At 44.9% G+C, this 21,530-nt stretch overlaps 1 protein-coding gene across 1 annotated transcript in view; it reads left to right on the forward strand.

The window, feature by feature from the left end:
- Window positions 1-6,743, forward strand: part of LY86 (lymphocyte antigen 86) — a 25,746-nt gene extending 19,003 nt beyond the window's left edge. Inside the window, exons 4-5 of the mRNA XM_010010310.1 lie at window positions 3,537-3,589; window positions 6,485-6,743. Of these exons, the coding sequence (XP_010008612.1) occupies window positions 3,537-3,589; window positions 6,485-6,580 (149 nt within the window). The 3' untranslated portion in view covers window positions 6,581-6,743. The remainder of the gene's footprint in view (window positions 1-3,536; window positions 3,590-6,484) is intronic.
- Window positions 6,744-21,530: the final 14,787 nt, after the last annotated feature.

A 21,530-nucleotide genomic window follows, 5' to 3' on the forward strand; every position in this document is an offset into this window, starting at 1 on the left:
TGGTAGAAACAACAGTGAAAAGCTGTTACAAGAAATACAATATCATCACCTTGAATCAGTGGTACACTAGAAATGTTTTCCAGCATGCTCTGCTGAAATCAGCTTCAGTTAAGTCTTTAAGAAAAAAGTCCGAAAATAGAAGGTGGATTAAAAGCCCGTCATTGATGACAGCATGCTTGACAGATATCATAACTTAGCAACAGACTAATAAAGACATATGAGAATTTTTAATTGCAAAAAAATACACTTTCATGCCGTTCCCAATGTCTGTACATTTTTTGCAGCTACATCTGGGTTTGCTCTACAAAGAAACCACAAAATTCTTTCAATGAGCTAGGCTCAGTGTTTGTGACAGTTGCACTTACTGCAGCAGATGTGTTCATCCTCTTTCAATGGAGGAATATAAAAATGTATGAATATATGGAGAAAAATGTATATGAAGGATGCAGTGATAAACTACAGTCCTTAAAGCCTTGGAGAATGTTTACACTTCTGGAATTATAGCAGAAGTCCTCATGTGAGAGGAACATTGAACAGGCTTTGAAAAGCCTGATGCAGCCAGCATAGGTACTGAGGAGGTTGCCATGATTTGAAGTGGTATGAATAAGATTCAGCAGATCTATGCATCCATATTATTTCCTGGGAAGTCTCAACTAGCTGAAAATGAAAACTTTCCTCTCAGGACATACTTTCAAAACAGCACAGTCCTTCCCCCACCCCCCTTATTGTTGAGCCAAGGTTGGAAAGTCTCTCTGAAGGTCATTTAGTCCACCTCCCATCTACATCAAGCAAGACTGTCTACAGCTGGTTGCCCAGGAACATGTCCAGGTGGGGTTTTGAATACATCCAAGGATGGAGACTCCACATCACCTCTGCTCTGTGCCAGGGCTCAGTCACCCTTATAGTAGGGCGAAATCTACTGAGCTTCAATTTGTGCCTACTGCCTCTTGTCCTGTCACTGGGCAACACTTGGAAGAGCCTGGCTCTGTCTTCTTTACATCCTCTCTTTAGGTGTTTGTACACATTGATGGGCTCTCCCATAATCCTTCTGTTCTTCAAGCTAAACAGTCCCAGCTCCCTCAGAGCCTTTTCTCCTTGAAGAGATGTTGCAGTCCCTTAATCGTGTCAGTGGACCTTCAGTGGACTGTCTCCAGTAGCTCCATATGATTAACTGTGAACCACTGCAAGACTCCCAATTAGACAGCACTTAAATAAGGGCAATGCTGAAGCATAAAGCAGCAAATATGGACCTCAAACTGGACACACATCATCTAGCTTCACAGTTGGAGTCTCACTAAAAGATAGCACAGCCCATAAGAGCAATTCCATTAATTACTGAGCAAAGGCATAACTACCACACATCAGGGAAATTATGGAAAACTTCTCAGAGAGGGCTGAAGCAAAGCCCCAAGACTGCATCTATCTAGCTCTGATGTAATTGGTACTTTGTCACAGCAAAGTAGGGGGGAAAAATAGCTTCTACCTACACTCAAGGAGAGAGATTAGCATTGCCATCATTTCAGAAGCAAATTTATGGCCTGACGACTCCTACTTCATTTTAAAATATAGGCTTTGCAGAGCTCAAGCGCTGCATCTGTATGTTTAGATTCTGGATGGCTTTCTGACAGCGTAGGTGAGACTAATGAGCCACACGATCCAAGAGGAGTTTTCCCCACGTCCCTGTGTAGAAGGTCTTTGGGGAAGGGTGACTGTTCACAGCCCAGGTTCCTCTCCACGCTCCTCTGCTGCCGTCCAAGATTTGCTACGCTTAGAGCTGACTGAAGGAGAGACAGTCAAACAAGGCTTTCTACTGAGAGAGAGGACACATTGCATGGTCCACACCACCCTGAGGAGGCAGCTTACAGTATGGCTTAACACACATCAACACATACAGCTCAAGTCCCACGGGAGACACTCATCACCCAAATCATGCAGTTTGCAATGCCTTTAACTCCCATTTAGGCTCTATTAAAGTTGTGAGCTGAGAAGTGGGCTGCACTGTATTTTTAAAATTCTTGAGTCACCGCTCTCTGCAGTGAGGATGTGTCAGACTCCAGGGCTCTGCTTCATGCACAGAAGCAAGCAGAAACGGTGACTGCTCTCTGAAAAGGAAAAGACTTCTTGGTGGCCAGGTGAAGTAGCCAGGGACGCAGAGAGGAATGAGTACTGCAGCATAGCTGATCAGTTTGAGAGTTACAAACCAAAACATTCTATTCTCTGTTTTGGCATTAGGTTTTTCAGGGCAACACTGAGAAGTTCTACATCTTTTCCACCTCCCAGAATCATCAGAGCACTAAGTTTAACAAACTCCTCGTTAATGCAAATACTGATGTCTCAGGTTTCTCCTGTTCTTTTCCTATTTCTTTCTTACAGCCATGATTCTTTCATACAAGTTTGTTATAAGGCACTAACATTTCATAGCATGTGAAAGGAAGACTTTCTGTGGACTCTTTTCCAAGTCAAATACCTACTGCATGGTGGGATGGACCACATGATACAAAAATATTGTTACAAACCTTTTGTCCAGTCTTTCACGAGAGAATTTAAACCAGCACAGCAAGACTGGACTGAAACAACTCTCTAGAAGTGAAAAGCATCAATATGCCAGCACATACTCATATAAACACGATGAAACACTTCTCTGTCACTGTCAAAGTAAAGACTGTTTCATGACACCTACAAAAGAGAATCCTTAAACAGTTCTTAGACTTTTCCACAACTTGCAGAGGGCAGGTTGTGCAAGAAATTCTGAAATACTGTAACATCTACCAATTTTATTTTCAGTCAAGTCTGCACAGTTTAGCCCAATAAGCTATGAAAAAAGTAGGAGGAACTGCAGAACAGCTTGCTAATTCTGTCCATTAATGCCAAAGTTGCCCTTTCTTCCACAGCAAAGAGCGAGCATGCCTTGCTGTTAGGGAGATGAGGATTGGAAGCTGGAGCTCCTGGGCTCTATTCCAGTCACCAACACAACTTGTGATGGCTTTAGTACATCATGTAACTTTTTGGTGAAAGCTTCCTCAGCAGCAAGACAGACATGTTTTTATTACTTCATAGTCACGTTCAGCAAGCAGTCAGAAGTCCACACCTACAGAAACACTCAGCTAAAATTGTTTTTAATTAAAGTTACCAAAACAGTACCATTCAATTATTGTAGATGCAGGCAGTTAATAGATCATGCTAAAGGACTTACGTCTGGCAATTCCCCCTTCCCTTTCATTTCCCCATTTGCAGGATTCATGCTGACATAGGAACACCCACCTGGTTGTGCAAAGCCATGCACCCTGCTCCACTCAGACAGGGCATTGCAGGTTCTCCTTGAGCCCAGGCTCTGCCCTGCTTTCCCCATAAGGCAGCACACATCCTGATGTTTCCTCAGGAGGACTGTTATAAGACTGTATAGAACACTTTGCAGTTCCATAACACCTGTCAATGGAGCACTTTGAAGCACTATAACAAAAAGGCATCTACAATTAGCTGCTTTTTTCCTTCGTGTGCTGCATGTCTAACCATCTACCACCATTTTTGCTTTTCAGAACACCTCTACTATGAGGGACCAGTCACACTGGGAATCAAAGAAATCCCACAGGTAAGTTCTCCCAAGCAAAAGGGCTTCCTGATGAGGTATAGTCAGAAGAGTACCAGCAGTCACATCAGCATATTCCAAGCTCCCCCAGATTGCACACTGGATCTGATAGTGTTTACATGACTAATCCTTTTTAATATGAAATTAAGTTGGCTTTGCTTAAAGCATTATCCAGAGATAGACAGGTTTTCTTAGGATAGCAGGTCCCCTCTGCCAGCACTAAGTCATGCAGCCATACAGTTCTTTAGTAGGTTCCCCCTCTATTTCTCTTAAAATAGCAAGAAAAGCAGCAGCTCCAGGAGACTCCTGAGAGACCAAGGCTGCAATTCAGCTCACTCCTTAGTGAGCTGAACAATTTGGAGAAGCTCATTCATCCTCACTAGCTATGAAGGTAATTTAGTCAGCTATTGTAATTGTATGTGTTCCACTGAGCATATATGGCATTAGATACAGGCACAGAGGTCTTCTAGGTTGCAATTGGAAGCACAAGTTAATTGGGCCAAGAGCACTTTCTCTGGATTTAGGGAGCCTTAAAATAATAAGATAATTTCTTAGAAAGGTGAGAAAACGGGCAGTACTCTAGGCACTGCTCTGAATTTCCTGGGCATCCATTACAGAAGGTCTTTACAACCAGCCTTCTACACACTGAATTAAGACTCCTTCTAGAAGGTCAACAAATCACATTGCAAAGCAAGATAAGTCTCAAACGTTTAATGCACCAGAATCTCTTACTTGGGCACAACACAAAGCTATATTTGACCAGTAAATAACAAAGAGGTTTTAGCCACATGCATGAAGAGACTAGATTGAAGGGGAGAAGGCAAGATCTGGATCATCAAGGTATCTGTTTGAGAACATGGTGAAGAAAGTATCACAGTCACTACTGCAAATGAACACAGTTCAGGTGGTCAGTCACACACTCCTTAGATTTACTCCCACAGAGAAGCACAGCATGAGCTCTCAGGTCAACAGCAGACATGAAACCTATGTCAGAGCCTCAAAGATGAGGTCTGGGGCCTGCTCAGCACTGTATTGGTCCAGGTGCAAGAAAAGAAGACAGGATCAGAACAGGGATATAGAACAAGGACATGAGCCCCAGAGAGCCTGGCTTGCCAAGGCTGGCAGAGTTGATAACAGGATATCTGGCTTCTGGGCAGATTGAGCCTTCCATAACAGCTACTTTCTCATATGTCTCAGTCCTCCCTTGGTGATAACAGCAGCCACAACCTTTACTTTCCAAGGCTTTCACACAGGGAGCTGAGCCCCCTCATGCAGGCCGTTATCCCACCCTTACCAGCCTGCTTCCCTAATGGCTACACTTAGAGATGCTGTGTTGAGCAAGGCCTTTTGATCTCTCACACCAGAGTGCCCAAGCTCATATCAGTCAGCATCATGTTCCAGGAGCATCTTTATCTAACATACCAAGGCTCTAGACAAACCAAGGCATAGGTCTTTAGACCAAGGGAAATCCCTAGAAACATTCAGAGACCAATAAAACTCCAGCTCTGGGTAGATTAGCTGAATTTGAAGCCAGGAATTCTAAAGACTGTTCACAATCCTCTTTTAATAACAATTTCTACCCATGAGCAAAAAATTGTTCTAAAGGAGAAAAAAAATCTAAATCACTAATGAGCAATGGAAATGAGTTATTATAAACTCCCTTCCATGAATAAAACTAGAAGCTTTTGGGGAAGTAACATGCTTGTGAGAAAGCGAATAGGAAACCTTTTTTGTTAATTAATCAATCAGGCAAATAACACCATCCTTCCATGCCAGCAATAAGAAGTTATCCCAAGCAGCAATCATCTTCTGCTCATTACAAAGAGCAGCCTCATGAAGGGTATTTGCGCAGTTTGCACAGCAATTATAGCAAGGCTGTATTCTCATGAGCATGTTGCCATTGGGCCTCTCTTTAAATTTGGATGTTACACTTAACTTGAGCCTCTCTGTGAGGACACAGGCCATTTATTGCTTTAGAAATCCCGTGGTAAAAGGCAAATGCCAAGAAACCTAGCTCATTCTAACTGTGCCTCTTTCCACTCTAGAACCAGAAGAGTTCTGAGCAGGGCAAGAGATTTCTGTGGTTCAAAGCTAGAAGGCCACTGCTGCCAAGCTCTTCTACCCCAGGTTTTGCTCCCCTCCACGCTCCAGAAAAAACAAATAAATGCTGCAGTACCAGGAATCTAGAGGGAATGAAATCTAGTTCCCCTCTTCCTTAGAAGTTAAATAAGCTTTGTCACCTCCCCTGCCTAGTGCTGTTACTTCTCCAAGTGTATGAAAAGAACAGTTTTGACCAACACAAAAAAGCCATAGTTTCTTTAAGGTTGAGATTTTTTGCACTGCAACAATAAAAGTTCTCCCCAAAACCAGAATTATTAGTAGTTTTAACTCACAATTTGAAATTAAACTACTTCTTGTTTTATTATGTAAGAACTCATTACAGATTGAGTCATCTATATACACACATCCCCCTGGCTCATAAATGTTGTATTGATAACAGCGTACACACTGAACAATAAGATCCAAGGAAGAGAAGTGCCAGACAGAGCACCTCTTCCCCTTCCAGTTACTGACAGCACAGGCCATATTGTGCTTGCTCATAAGAAACATGAAAAGTTACCCAGATCTGAAATGAATTTTTGTGCATCAAAACATTTTGTTCCCCTCACACCATTTTAATTTTGAACTTGTGCTGTCAGCGTTGACATCCTGTTGATATTATTTTGGCAGAAAATATGGGCAAGTCCTTTACCAGTTCTGAAACATTTGGACAGGAAATGTTTTGGGGAAACTGGATGTGAGAAGTGTTGTTCTGTTTCTAGGAAGAGGGCTCCCTCACAGAAACAGCAGTCAAACTACTGATGGGCTAATCTCTTGCTTTGTGTTTGTCTCATACAGGGAGATTATGATATTTCGGCAGAGCTGACTAATGAAGATCACGCCACTGTTGCTTGTGCCTATCTTACTGTGAAAAATTATTTAGAGTATTATTAGCAACAAGCCAATTTCAGGAGAGCTGCAGACTACCAAAGTTAGTCAAAGCCAAGTGAGCTGCTTGCATGCCACAATGATTCTGAAGGAAATAATCCCCATGTGGTGGTTCTGATGCTATTCCTCTTCATAATTCACTATTTTCAAGATGTGACTAGACCCTCTAGTGGTAATTTTCTCTCTAAATGCACTCTGTAGCCTACTTTTTCCTTCCAATATACACAGCTGCAAGCAGAAAGTATCCGATATCAACATCCTCATCTTGGGATGAAAATAGCATGAGGCAGAACAGGCAAGAGCCTAAACTTCTCTTTTTTTCTCAAGTAAATTATGGAGGTATCATTTCTAACAGGCTAAAGATTACTTTCATACATACAACTTACCATGGAGTTACAGCACTCAACATGTTCAATCTTCTCCAAAGCCTGTCTGGAGCTTCCACTAGTACAGATTTTGTTATACTACAGAACAAACACCACATAGTATGAACATGCATTTTTCCCAGTGATCCATGCCCTTTTACCAGATTCATATCACTCAAGTGTTCTAGGGTCTATGTAGAATTTCATTCTTTAATGTCTTTTAAGTGATACGTGAATCGTTCTGCTATGTGTTACGTGCTCTTCTTGCTTCTCAATAAATTCATAACAAAAAAAAAAAACAAAACAAAAAACCCTCTCATTTTCCCTCATGGTTCTAGATCTAGCCAAAGCTTAGAGTGGGGGGAAAAAAAAGAGAAGGAGGAAAGATTGAGGGGAAACAAGTTACATGAGCAGTTTAATATGAAATGTCAGTCATGTTGACAAACATTTCATGCTAGCAGAGGACAAAGTGTTCCTTGCTTTGAGCATGAAGCCCCAGGAGAAGTAAACATTAATTACACTCCCAGGTGCAGCACATCCCCAAACCCTCTCATTCCAGCAGCCTTTGCAGCTAGCATAACTGATGGGTAGGTAGATAACCAAGCACAGGGCAGCACATAAGAATAGGATTTGGGGCTGGTAAGTATGGACACCTGTTGGGGAGACTTGTAGCATAGAGGGAGGGTGAGGAGTAGGGTTGAATTCTAATTTGGAAAGGTATGGGCAGGAATCAGAGCCACAGGAGCATCCTGTAGCTGAACACAGGCTTGTGAAAGGTGGCAGTGAGCATTGAACTGCATGCGTCATCTGGGAAAGGTTCAACATGTACAGCTAAGGGCAGCTGTGGCTCACAGCTGGCCATGCAGGAGCTCTGACACATGGCTTCCATCCTACACACCCACATCTGTGGTTCAAATTCCTAAGCAGCAAGAGCATCTCTGCTGCACAGATGACCAAAACCACAGAGCAGCCAACAACTAGCGGCAAGGGATAGGCCCTCGTTTCCCTCCCATTCTGCAAAATGCTCACCTGCCATCCCAGCAAAGGCAAGCAAGTCTTTGAGGCCCTGACTCACATGAGGGAGGCTTACCATGTTGAACATGGACTGGTAAGTGCCACAAAATGGGATACAGCACGTTTAACATACTGCTGTTTCAGCCCATTTCCATTACACCCTGCTTTGGAAGCAGTTCATCCAAATCCCCGCCATTGCTGTGTTTTAGGTCTTCATAACTAATAAGAATATCACAATAGAGTCACAAGCTCAGTTCTTGTCCTTAGGTCTGTAGCTCTTCAGATTCATCTCTCCCCATGATACATCAGAAGAGCTAGACCTTGAGAAGAAGCTAACAAAACTGCATTCAGCAGCAGCACTCACACAAGTGTCCACTTGCTCAGCTCTGTTACACTGCAACCACACAACAAAAGCATGGATAAAACCCAAATTCCTGCCACCCAGCTTCTCTGTCTGTTATCTGATGAAACGCTCACCAGACGAAAAACAAACCTATGCTAGCTTAAGCACTTCTACTTGAAATCAATCCTATAATAGCCAAGATGCACTTAGCCAAATTTGCCAGGCTCTTTATACCCTGGAGAACAGCCCAATGAGCCCCTAGGCCCATCACAGCAAACAAGCCAGCCTTCTCCTCCACACGGTGTGAGGGCTCCCCTATAGCATCTGCAGCAGAAACTGCTCCAGGAGATCTCAGCTGTCCAGAAAGTGGGAATTTAATCTCCAAAGCATCAGACTTCTGGCCCTCAAGTTCTTCCATCAGTGACTCTTCACCACCCAGCTCACACACAGACATTGCAGAGCTTCACCCAGCACCAGCTGAACAACATTTGGCTTTCTATCACAAAAATTACTTGCTCTTTCTGTCTTGGAATTAAGCTGAAGTACCAAGATTAAATCTTAAACCCATCTTAATCTAAGTCTTAAACCAGAGATACCAGGAGAAAAAGTGTGTTTGCCATACCACAGAGCCATGGAGCTTCATTGTCTAAAAATCACTCTGGGCTTAGCTGCTCTCTAAATTATAAAGAGCTCTGCCCCTGCAACCTAAGAAATGCCTCAGTTTCTTCCTTGCATTCCTCTTCTTAATCAGATACCATTGTGACTGGTCAAGCAATAAAAACAGGGCTCAACTTCCTTGATCCCAGCATAACTAATGAATCCCTTCCTGTCCCAGAAGGTCTGTGGTGTATTCATATCATTACACCAGAATTCAAATATATTTTGCAGATGTCTTTCTGAAATAGCCTAAAAATGCTTAGTAAAGGCACTGTAGCAATATCCAGACTCTGAACACAGCTCAACTGTGCAAAGGCAAGAGCAACATCCTCCAGGGTTTTGCAGCCTGAGCAAGGAAGCAGTTGGCTTTTGCCAAAACAAGGATCTATACATTTCCAGCCAGCCCTCCCTGAAGTCAGGAGGATGAGGCAGAAGTGAATCCCATGGCCAGATTTTGAGCTTTCAGCCCATGTTGGCAAGATCACCTGAACTGGAAGTGTCTTTATGCTGTTACTTCTGTTATGTTGAAATATGCTACTTTTCCCATAAAGACTTATCAGTTACATTTCTCATACAACGTCCCCTACGCTCTCCAGTGTAGCCCTAAAATAATCACAGAGTGGCTCTGTTTTATCCTTTTAATGGTGCTCTACAGCATGAGAAAGGGGAGCAAGGGAAACATCTAAAGGGTGTCCTACTGGGAAGGTAAAGACTGAAGCTCTCTTTATCCTCAGTTCTCATGCAGTGGACCATGATGAAGAATCTGCCTAGAATATAAGCCCCAGTCTCTTCAGTGGATTATTCTAAACTAACCTTCTCAGGACTGACAAAACGCTTGAGTGAGACAGATGGGATTGGGAGTCTGCTCCTCTGGAGCTCTCACAGGGCTCAGGCAAGCAAAATGATCAGCGTGCTACAAATACACTCACTAATCAGTTAAAGCTGAGACAAAACAGATACTACAATGTTTCTACCAAGTCATGCACAGTTTAGTCAGAGATTTCTGTATCTCAGCAAAGTCCAGGACCACCAGACACAAACAGATCCCCCACCATTCTTCATACTAGCACATCCCTAGATCAGCACGAAGATCCACCCACAAACCTAGGTCTCACCCACCCACCTGCATTATGGGGCTGTATACTGCTGAGACCCTTATTTCTGTGCAGCAGTAGGATGGTGCTCCTCCAGAAGGCAGCTCTCAGAATGATGTGGCCCATGCCACAGCCTTCAACCAACCTCAAATAGGAAAGCCTTCCTGGACCTCATGTGGTGGATGCAGTAGTATCCTCACACAGCACAAAAGAGCTGGCAGTGGCAGACATGGAACAAAGTCACACATGGTCCCCTGGGACAGCAAGGGGAAAATCTTGATTGGATTGCTCTGCCAGCCTTCCGAATTGCTCCAGCTTTCCCTCAATACCCATACCTCCAGGGAGACACCCATAAACAAGTACTCTAGCCTAGCTCTGGCTATATAATGTAGAGTCATTTAAAAGTAAGAATTGTAGAAAAGTATTATGAAGCAATACTCTGCAGACCAGCACCCACAGGATTAGCTTCCCACTGTCTGCTCTCTTCTCTTGCTGCTCAGCCTGGCCTCTCCTTCAAGGCAAGGACATTCTGTGGTTCTTCAGCACTGCCCTGACCCAGCAAGGAGAGCTGCAGTATAGTGGGTACATTTAAGCCCAGCTCCCCGCTTGCCTCTCTAATATAAGCACATTAGGAGCTAGCCTTGAACTGAACTTCAGCTCAAGCACAGTGGCATCTACAGCAATCTCCCCCCAGAGTATGAAGAAAAGAAGAACAATACAGAAGGGACAAAATGGTGAGGTTTTTTTCCTCATGGAAAGTCAGAAATAAAGCTGCCTTTGTCCTGTTCTTAACATATACAGTAAAACACAAGACGTTTGCACAGAACATCCTGTTCCTGAGGCCTTAAATCTTTCTCCTCCCTCTGCCTCTCTCCATGACACTAGTGTGTTCCTTGCCCTTCTCCTCCCAGAAGCTCTTTAAGTATTTCACCAGTGAGACTGAGCAGGAACACCACGTTCACCAAGTGAGCCCACCCCACTAGACACCAACCATGGAGCCTGCAAGGATCAGAGAGGAGCAATTTATTTCACGTGGGAGACTAATTGCCAAGAGGGATTCAAGCATCTCTGGCTGGGGGAGAAGGGCAACCCTGAATAAAGAGATCAGACAGAGAAGAGGCTCCTGAAGGGCCAAGCCGGAGGCTCAAGGTGATTTCTGTCAGTGGGGTACTTTGATGATAAGGGTTGCAGAGCTACTCAGCCTGCTAGACATGAGCCTGCAAGATGGTAAAGCATTCCCTGTTGGCCCTGTGATAATGCCTGCACTATCTAGTTATACAATAAGCCTTAGGTTGTTTTCCTAAACCAGGCAGCAGCTGGCAAAGCTAAAACAAGCTACTGTTGTCCCAAACTGCAGTAAAGCAGCCTCGCACATACCTTCCTTCTCCCTACTGATACTTTCCTTCTTCCACTCAGCTGCACAGAGGATACTGATGCCATCAATGCAAGAGCAGGGCACTCACAGACTGAGCAGGGAACAACTTAAAAGAGGTTCAAATTCCAACTGCTTTGATCAGGAGAGTGGCTCCGCCAGAGCCAAAATAAATGTTTGCCGATAATCTTGTGCCCTCTGTTTGCTTGTGTGGCTCCCATTTTATTAGCTTTCCTATGGTAAATTTTACAGCTGGGGTTAGCAGATTGATAAAATGCACAGATTATTCTTCACTGTTACCGATTTGCTTCTCCCCAGTTTAATGCAGCTTTACCTTGAAAAACCAAATACTTTGGATCCAGGATGCTCTCTCGCCTCTTGCAAAACTTCACCTCCTTCTACTACCTGATAAACATCAGCTTGGAAAACAACAGGCTGTTCCAGGGGCAAGTCATAATCAAGTTTCCCCACTGAATGCTTGAGATGCTCTTTACTAGAGCACCCAAATCAGAGATCCACCTCAACCTTTGCACCAGTGTGCTGACAGTGATTTACCCCCTCTCCCTCCCAGCAGTGTTCTGCTTGGCTTCCCACAGGGCTCCTCAGATGCTGAAACACAAACAACTACAGGTTAGGGACCACAGAAAGCTATTGGCATCCTGTGATTTGATTTCTCATTCCATCATCATCAAAGTAGAAACTTCAGTGACTGTGCAATAGCTTCTAATTCAGCCCAAAACACAATGCCATAACTTTCACTGTTCTTTCTCCTTGACTTATTCAAGTTATACACCAGCTATTTCCCATTCTGAAAGCCAACAGAGAAGCCAACAGAAGGAGGGAAGCTTTGTTTTGCCTTTATTTTTTCAAGTTCAAACTGCTCAGATTGGAAATGACACAAATTTGCATGACTTAGCTGGAGACACCTTTGTTGTACCTAGATAAAAATCAAACCTGAACCAATGTATTAACTATGTCACAGCAAAAGCTGAAGAAGCTGTCAGTAGCTTTCTAGTCCCAACATGGAGTTCCTATTGCTTTGCAGCAGACTAAGATATTACTACTCAGTCTTCACTGTTGAATTTTATGAATGGAAAGTAGTTTCGCCCCAGAGCTTATATTTATTATTCATAGCTTGGTTTGTTCCATAAGAAACAGGAAAGTAACATCAAATTCAAGGTCTCCCTGGATGTTAGGGAACTGTAGATCCAGACCAGGAATACACAATACTTTTCCATTCCTTATTCTTTCATCAACATCTCCAAGGGTAAACACACAACAAGAGATATAAGAGTTCAAAAATACATCAGTACCTTGTGGATGATAAATACAAGTAAACAAACAGGCCTAGAACCACTACTACAATGAGCTTTGGTACTGCAATTGCAGAAGGTGGCAAGCAAGCACTGCAGGATTTTTTCACCTCTAAATCACTGCTGCTTGCTCACACAGTTCTCCCTTATTGTAGTGTCTGCAATAACAAACTACTCCCACTGGCCAGCAGAAGAGCTATGTGGACACAATCCCCAAGCACAGCCAGTGTAGGAAACTTTGATTCAAGCAAACTCTTGGCTATCTCTGGGCTTAACCACACCACAGTATTCTGTGGCAAAAAAAAAAAAAAAAAGTCTAGTCCACCTGTGAGAATGATTTATGGACATTTTTCTGCGTTGGCTTGACTGAAATAATCTCTGTGCAGACCTTCACAGAACTGGTATCACCACCAGGACTGAGAGGTATTTTCTCTGCAAATTTTCTCTGTGTTTTTCTTCCACTTAGGACGAAGCCCCAAACACACATGAGACAGAGCTAACAGACAAATATTGAAGTCTGAAGACCTGCTTGATGGCAGGGGATACAGCCAGACAAAGCAAAGCACCTTTTTCCATAAAGGATGGTATCTAAAGGATGGCTTAAATGGAGGAGCCTTCCAGACACAGACTGGAGTCACACAGCAGAAAGGCCTGGTAGCAAGAATACTCATCATGAGCTATTTGGAAGAATGTCCAAAACTACTAAGTTGTACCTTGATGATATGGGGGCTTCAGTAGCAAAATTGGCTGAATGAATTCCTGGTTGTTTCACCACACTGGACTTGCGATGTAGCTTTGTTTACTTATTTGGCCTGGCTCATGCCACAAATCCTTCTGCTCAGCTGAAGTGTCGAGGTCCCAGGACACAGCATTCCTCACATGAAAAGCACTGCTGAGGTTTCTGCATTACCCTACCACAGACTGAGGTGCTGTTCAGGAGGCACTACCAAGTTTCTCCATCACAACCATTTTGAGACGTTCCTGCCACTCCTTGCTTCCTCAGTAGTAACTACACCCACAGGGAACACCGTAGGATGAGATGAAAGTGAGGAGAATGGGGAACACCATGAAATACAGATATAAATCCCAAGTGGTACAACAGAGAGAAGATTATAAAGCTGGTTGCATAAGTGACTATATTTTTAGCATCTAAAGCAGAAAAAAAAAAAATAAAACACTCTATGCTGTTACTGGAACCTCTACAAAGATAAATTGTTCCCTTAGAGAGGGTAAATGCTGCCTGTAAACTCCTGAGCATCTGTAAGTGCTCTTGAGAGTACACTGAAGCAGCTGATGTGCCTCAAGAAGTTCACCCTGCTACTGAAGGCCTGCCGCAGCTGCAGGGCAAAGCAAAGCAAAGCACTGAGGACACTGGAGCTGCTCATGTGCTCATGCCACCTCAGCTGTGCATTCCCTCGCAGCCACGCTAGGTTCTCCCTGCTCTGCTGCATGCCTGTTCACTGAACACACCAGCAGAAAGCTGCTCACCTCTGCCTTGTGCTTTCTGCTGGCTTAGCTTCGTGAACTGGCTGTACAGGGGTCACAGGAGTGCCATAGCCAAGAGTGGGTAAACAAGGTGGGAGGTTAAGAGCTGCCTGAACTGCTGTGGGACCGACACCTATACGCAAGGCAGTCCCGGATCCTGCTCAGATTCATGGAAACTTAAGTGCAGCAGTGAAGATAAGGCTGCAAACTCAATCCTTTGGAGAAATCCTTTCCTCCAAAGCTGACACCCTATTCTGCTGCCTTCCCTAGGGACAGCCCTCTCTCTCCAAGGTGCCCCAAGCTCCAGCTCCAAAATCCCAGGCACGTCCTCGGTCTCCAGCTCGAGGAGGAGCACAGCTACACCACCCTCACACCATCCTGGCTCAGGAGGCATTTGCAGCAGCACCTAGTGCTGCCCGGCTATATCTGTGCTGCGCTGTGCAGGGACCCATGTCCTGTTCTAATTGGTGTTAACAGATCAGGGGCAATGGATACCCCCTCACACCAGGAAATCCCATCCCACTCCTAAGGAAAGCTTTACGCCAGTGCTATAAAAAGAAGCTTTTCATTTCAAACTACCTTTTTAACTGTTGCCTTTAATTAATATTTTATGAAATTTAAATATCAGCATTTGAACAATTGATCTGGCCTTACCAAAGAGGAACTGCCCCTCTGTGAATCAAAAGGTTTTATGTTCTGAGCCCCTCATCCCTGGGAGAGGAGGCGAGATCAGGACTTCTTTTCATCCCGTGCAGATGAAAAATACTGAAGACTTGTGGTGTCTGCATGAAGTGGAAAAATGCTGCCCGGGCCAGCCTTTGCACACCAAACACTGCTCCACTAAATAACTATAAGCTGCAGCTGACTTTCCCCTTTGTAGCCCCGCACCGTCCAGGGCTTGGCGAGAAGTCCACGTGTGGGACTTCGCGGCGGCGGCGGCGGCTGCTGCTGCTGCTGGTAACTAGTTAGTGTTGGACACGTCAGTGCGAACTGAGACATCCCTGCCTCTCACGGCCATCCAGGAGGTGGCACTGTTAAACTACTGAGCCTTGCCACCAGCCTCCTTCTCTTCCCTTCCTACCTCCACCCGGTAAGCTTTTTTTCCCCTGCCTTGAGGATGACGATACACCATTGCAAAAACGAGGCTAGAAAAAAATAAAAGCTCCTTAAACAGGCGATGTTCTGATTGCACGAGAGTTTCTCTCTCGCATCGATTTTAAAAGGCTTGCTAGATAAGATGGAGACGTTTACTTGGTATAAGGCAACGTTATACAACTTTTTCCCTTCAGCAGCTGCCAGAACTGCTCTGATTTAACCCTCTGGCACCTGGACCCAGCCCATTCAAAGTCCCTTATTTAATTTCTCGTACAGCCTACACCCTGAACGCATGATGCCAATGCAAAACACCTACCTAGCTCTGACCCAGCAGGCAAACAGAAGCACTTTATCACGAGGGACATGTTACTGGCCTGACTCCCACTCCCTGAGCAAACAGCAGCAGTGGCTGGGGACAGCAGCACTCCAATGCCCAGTGCCTGGGCTGCCGGACAGTGCAACAGCGCGGCCCTATCCTCCTCAGCAGTTTGCACCAAGATTTGCTGACCTGAGGGGACATACACTTTCGTGCTGGGACTCAGTGGATCCCTAATCCCCAGGGAGGAGGCAGCAATTCTGTGGGGTTTCCCAGAACTCACCTGTCGGCACTTTCATGTCCCAGCAAGGCCCCACAGCAGCATGGCTTGCTCACTGAAGGGAGGTGACCGAACAAGCTGCTGCAGTTCACAGCAGTGCTTTGACTGACTGTGAATCTGCAATAAAATTCAAAGTAGGAAAACCACTGCCAAAACATCCTGAAATTGCCTCCACTCACATTCTTATAAATGCAGACTCCAGCTTTCTTCGTAAATACTCCCCACTTGCAACACTCACTGCAGTGTAAAGCCGCATCATCCAGGAACTGTTGATATTCCTGCAACCACATCATTGTTTTTTTGCAGGAGAAAGATGACGATGAAAACTTACTCACTGGATTTTTACTTCTCAAACTTGCTTAGCACCAGTGGAAGCTACAGGTGGGAAGAAACTAGCCAAGCCATGACCTGCTGGCTCTCCCTAAGCCACATCTGGCCATGGCTGGAAGGAAATCAGTGGTCAGAGGCTCAGCATGGGAAGTGCTCACCTACATCAATTCTGCTTTCAGGGCTTCAGCAAGTTCACAAATGAATGCTGCTCCCTCGAGCAAGGAGGTCCACAACTGTTCAGCCTGCCTTTTTCAAGTAAGAGCCCAGATGAGTCATAACAAAGATTGCAGTGTCCGTGTCTTTTTTTAGTGATTTAGAAGTTCTCATAGTCACTTTTTTTCCTCCCTGAAACTTGGCCCTTCTTTACCACAATTTCAGAAACTACCAGCAAACGAGGCTTTGCAGCCTACATGCTCTGGGACAGTGCTACCCAAGCTTCTAGCTAGAGACAGGCCACAAGTTCCTCTTACTACACACCTAATCTTTTCTGAACATCACATCACACACAGATGGAAGAGCCGACCAGTCTATATGGACTCAGCTCAACACCTCCCAGAAACATTGCCTTTGCTGCAGGCACTCACTCAAGCCTGTACCACCCTTTTCCAAAAGTTCCTGGGGTTCATTAGAGGAGCTACCCACAAGCACCAGTTTTTCTGGTAACTAACCCAGTTACCAGCTTTCCTGAGGACCTGGTGGCCCCTCTTCTCCCACAGAGAGAGCTCACACCTGGCCTCCTGATACAGGAAAGACTATGATGAAACACAGACGGGGCTGCAGTGCCTCAGCTGCCACCTCTGCCATCACTTGCAGTACAAAAGTGGCCTACTGCCTGCTTTGAAAGACCCTCCAGACAGGTGACCAAGCTGTAAGCCTTATGAACTGCTCCACTGGGCCCTTACTTGTTAGGGAAGTCTAGTATTGTACACTAACACTGTGCAAGCACCTTGAAAATAGAAAGTTCCCAGCCAAGCAATCATCTTGATTTTTATCAAAGCCACTTTCCTAGGACTTTACCATGCGAGATACTTATCACTGAAGTGTTAATGGCTTAAATATCATCCGTGTCCATAGTAAGATATTATTTCAGCCTATGTTGACTAGGCACAGCTTCCTCCTCATTAACTAGAGCAACACTAACCCCAGCACAGTGCTACTGTTATCCCTTCTGACCCCAGTAGCCAGCCAAAAATGTAGGGAGCGGTGTATTTCCGTTACAAGTGGATTTGGTAGCTGAATGAGGCGTTCCCTCCATCCCTTGCAAAGAATGCATAAATTCCTTTTTTTTTTTCCCTCCCCACCCCATGAACACAGCAGAGATCAAACAACATGAAGCAATGTATTTGCTCACATTCTCCTATCATCTCTTGAAGTCCATACGCTGTTTGAAAAGCCTTTTCAAACCTTGACAGCAGCACTGGCTATTACTGCTGCAGGACTTGGGGGACACTGCCAGCTGTGGCCACCAGCCCCTTCCCTGCCAGAGATGACTGCCCTGCAGAGGGAACAGCCAAGCACGACACATACCAGTTCCCAAGCCACCTCCAGTAAGAGGCTGGTGCACTAGCGTACCTGTCAGTACCAGGCATTAGTACAGCTGCCCACCCCCTGCTGCAGATCCACAGCTAGGTCATTAACAGCTTCAGCTGCCAGCACAAGACTCAGCAGATTTTCATTTCTTTTCTCCTGAGAATCACCCTCAGATCACTGCCTCTTCCCTCCTCACAACGCCCATCTGCAGCTGTGCTTCTCTCTCAGGCCAGCACAACCATCCCTGCCATCCCACACCAAGCTGATCCTGCTGAGAAAATAAATAAATAAAAAGAAATCACTGGAGGGAAAGTGCTGGGTCTGTTTGTGTCTCCCCAAGTGAGCTACTTTGGAGTCAGAAAGGAGGAACAGAGGAAAGCGGAGAGCTAGATGGTGTGTTCAGCAGCAGGTCGGCATTAGGACAGCCTTCCTCTCTCATTAAAAGGACACCATCACTTCTCCCTGCTCTTCTCAATCCTTCTGTAGCCAGTAGCTAGCTGAAGCCCCTGCTGCCTGTTCTGAGTGTGTTTGAGGCAGGGGCTCTTTCAAATACCCCTGGGGACCTTATCTGTTTCCTACTCCTGCCATAAACAGGGGGGAAGGCCACAGATTCTCCCTCCACCACCAGTTTCAGCAAGGTTTAGTCTATTTGTGATGTCAATTCAGTCTATTAGTGTCTACAGCAGCCCTCACTGAAATCGATAGGAAAGAGCTCATTTTACTCATTAAAGTGGGAATTAAATTCCGTCTCTTCACAAGCAGCCTTGAAGCAATAGCTTTCTGCTCTTCAACACTGCTGCATCCTGTAGGTCACCCTTCTACTTCTGCTCTGTTTCACAGAAGTGAAACTGGGGGACAATGAGCCTGATTTGAAAACTGTAATCTGTGTTGCCCTACAAGGTAATGTTTTCAAGAGGTTTAATTCTGTCTTCTCTTGCTGAAATTTCAAGGCTACTTGCAAAAGCATCATTATTAAATTGAGCTTGTGGTCTTTTTCAGGGAGTTTCTTGAGCCTTGGGAAACGCTTGATCTTCTCCCATTGGGGAAAGTGGAAGGGATTAAGCATGCTTCCTTTCATGTTTTGGAGGGGAACAAGGGGTTTCCCCTCCTTCCTCCAGCTTTAGGAATACTAAGAAAACTAAATATGGCCTTCTCTGGTTTTGCAGAGGTAAGATGCTTTTAGAGATGAGTACCAAGCATTCTTATAACTTTTGTGAAAGAGTACTGAATGGTTAGGAAAGCATCCCTCCTAAACACTTGGGCACCAAAAGCACTTACTGCATTAATTTCCTCATTGTCAGGGTACCTTTTGGGCTGGTCAAAACTTCTGTGTCAATATTCGATAACAATAAGGATCATTTGGTATATCCTACAAAAAAGGGAATACCCTCTTTTTTCCTGTGACTATGGTACAAAAGCTTCTTAAAAAAAAAAGTCTTTATCATGCTTTTTCTTATATTGCACTAACAGCTGACACAGAAGACACACAACTATTTTGTCAATTGATTGAGCTCAGTAAAATAAGCAAGCAAGCTACAGAATAAAGAGCCTAGATCTGGGATCCCTAGATCCCAGATTATTTCCATTTTAGTAAGTGCCACTGTGGCTAATAAAAACCACAAGACAAGTGTTAGTCCATGAATACTTCCTTAATGTTTAATATTACAGAGCTTGAATTTCATGACACAGTAGTTATCAGCCCCATTTTGCTTCTAGGGGAAGCTGAGGCCAGTAGCACAGCTGGGAGTCTCCTACACTTCCAGATTGCCAGACCAGCATCCCCACTAGGAACTGGCCGTCCCTTTCCTGTTTCTAACATACCTCTGGATCCTCAAGCAAGAAGTTGCCCTAAGAGTAAGCAAAGAGCCAGCCTGTGACTCAACTGCCGCGAGCCTAGTTCCATCCATCTCCCTCCTCCAGCAGGGAACGAGAGGGGCTGTGCCCGCTCCCCAAGAGATGTCAAAGCTGCACGAGCTCGAAGGCCTGCTCGCAGCCGAAGGCCCGGTGAGCCGCAGGCACGCTGTCAGGGGGCTACGCCAGCAAACACCAATGTCTTTCCCAATCACTGCCAGAGCAGACAGCACCAGGTGCGCTGCTTACCCAGCCCGGGCGCGGCCCTTACCCATTACAGCCAGCCCCGAGATACTTCACCTTGAGTCAGACTCTGGCAGGGCTCCCAGAGAGGCAGTCTGCTTTGCATCCTCCATCACAGGCAGCCCTGGCAGCAGGGAGAGGATGGGCACGCAGTGGTACACCTCTGTTCTGGGACAGCATTACACCTCCTTGGTGCCAATGTACACTTTTATAGGAGGGAATAAACGGTGTCTAGAAGCAGTTGAATCAAAATAGGGTTTGAACTGCTCAGCTAAACACATACAAACCCATATGAATGCACTTAAGCAAGCTCACAACCGGTTTTTATCTGGTTAGCGCTCATCAATTAATTACAGACCAGCATGTCCACACCATGGTTTCTCTGTGATTTAGCCAAGTCAATTTTCCAAAACAATTTTAACTAACCCAGTCACAACTGAATATACAGAAACATTTTTCACGATCTGGGACAGCAGAGTAGAGACAGGCACACAGTGCACATAGGCAGCCCCAGCAAGCTTCTGTAATAGGTCTGAAAGTGCTGCATGTACAATATCCAGGCCCAACTCATTCCTCTTGCTGTGCTTCCCAGCACATGCCTGGGTCTTATTCTTCTAGCTGCTTCAGGTTAGAAGCCAGTACCATAAGCCTAAGCTGCCAAGAGAGAAGGTTTGTGCTGAGACCACAGCCTGCAAAGGGAAGGTAACAAACAGCTGAAGAGCAGTAGCATCTTAAACAGCTGCAGCTGTTTCCCCAGTGAATGTGATTCAGAGCCCAGTGTCCAAGAGCTGAAGCTCAGAACATAGCAACAATTCTTGCAAAATATTTTGCTTCTTGTCTTTTCCCCCCCCTTCCTTCTCCCCCACACAGCTTTTTAACCTCTTGGTGCCTATGCAGAGTTCCTCCCTAAAATAGGTTTCAGGGTGGAACATACTTGCCACTTGATCCGTGACTTGCTAAATTTAGCCAAACACAGCCTGCCTGCATAAGATGGTTCTCTTGAAATGTCAGTAGCCACACATAAAGTTGCCAATGTCATCCAGGAAGTGGGACACCACGGCAGTTATATTTTTTACTTAAAATAATAATAAAAAGAAACTTTCATACTCTGTGGAGAGGCAACCATAAATTTGATTCCAAAAAATAGAGAAAAAGGACAGACTTCAGCAAAGCAGCACTTGAGTCAGAAGAGAACCTTTGTGTTTAACATATGTAGAAGAGATTAACTCTTTGAACTGGACCAGTCACTGAAAGCTGAACAAGAAAACAAGTTTCAAACAGAGTTAAAGTAGAAAACATACTGGTAGTCTAGAGGAAGGAAGACATAGAGGAAAAAGAAGAATACACAAGCATAACCCACAATTGCACCTTCTTAAGTTACCAAATGCTTGATGTCAGCATCTGACTTCGTAAGTACATGACTTCTGAAGAAGTATCAAATGCCCAACTGCTCCTCCATCCAGCAGGGCACTGCGATCCATGGAAACAGTTTTCCCAGGATCTTTGAAGGAGTGACACCACTGGCTGATAAAAGCCTTTTTTCCATAGTTCATAAGCAGCTGTTTCTCCCCGTTCTCCTTGCAGCAGCATCACTGAGAGCCAAATTCTGATATTCAGCATAGAACAGTTAGGGTTGCAAAAGACCTCAAGATCATCTAGTTCCAACCC

The sequence above is a fragment of the Nestor notabilis genome, unplaced genomic scaffold, assembly GCF_000696875.1.
Source record: "Nestor notabilis isolate BGI_N333 unplaced genomic scaffold, ASM69687v1 scaffold4912, whole genome shotgun sequence".
NCBI lineage: Eukaryota > Metazoa > Chordata > Aves > Psittaciformes > Psittacidae > Nestor > Nestor notabilis.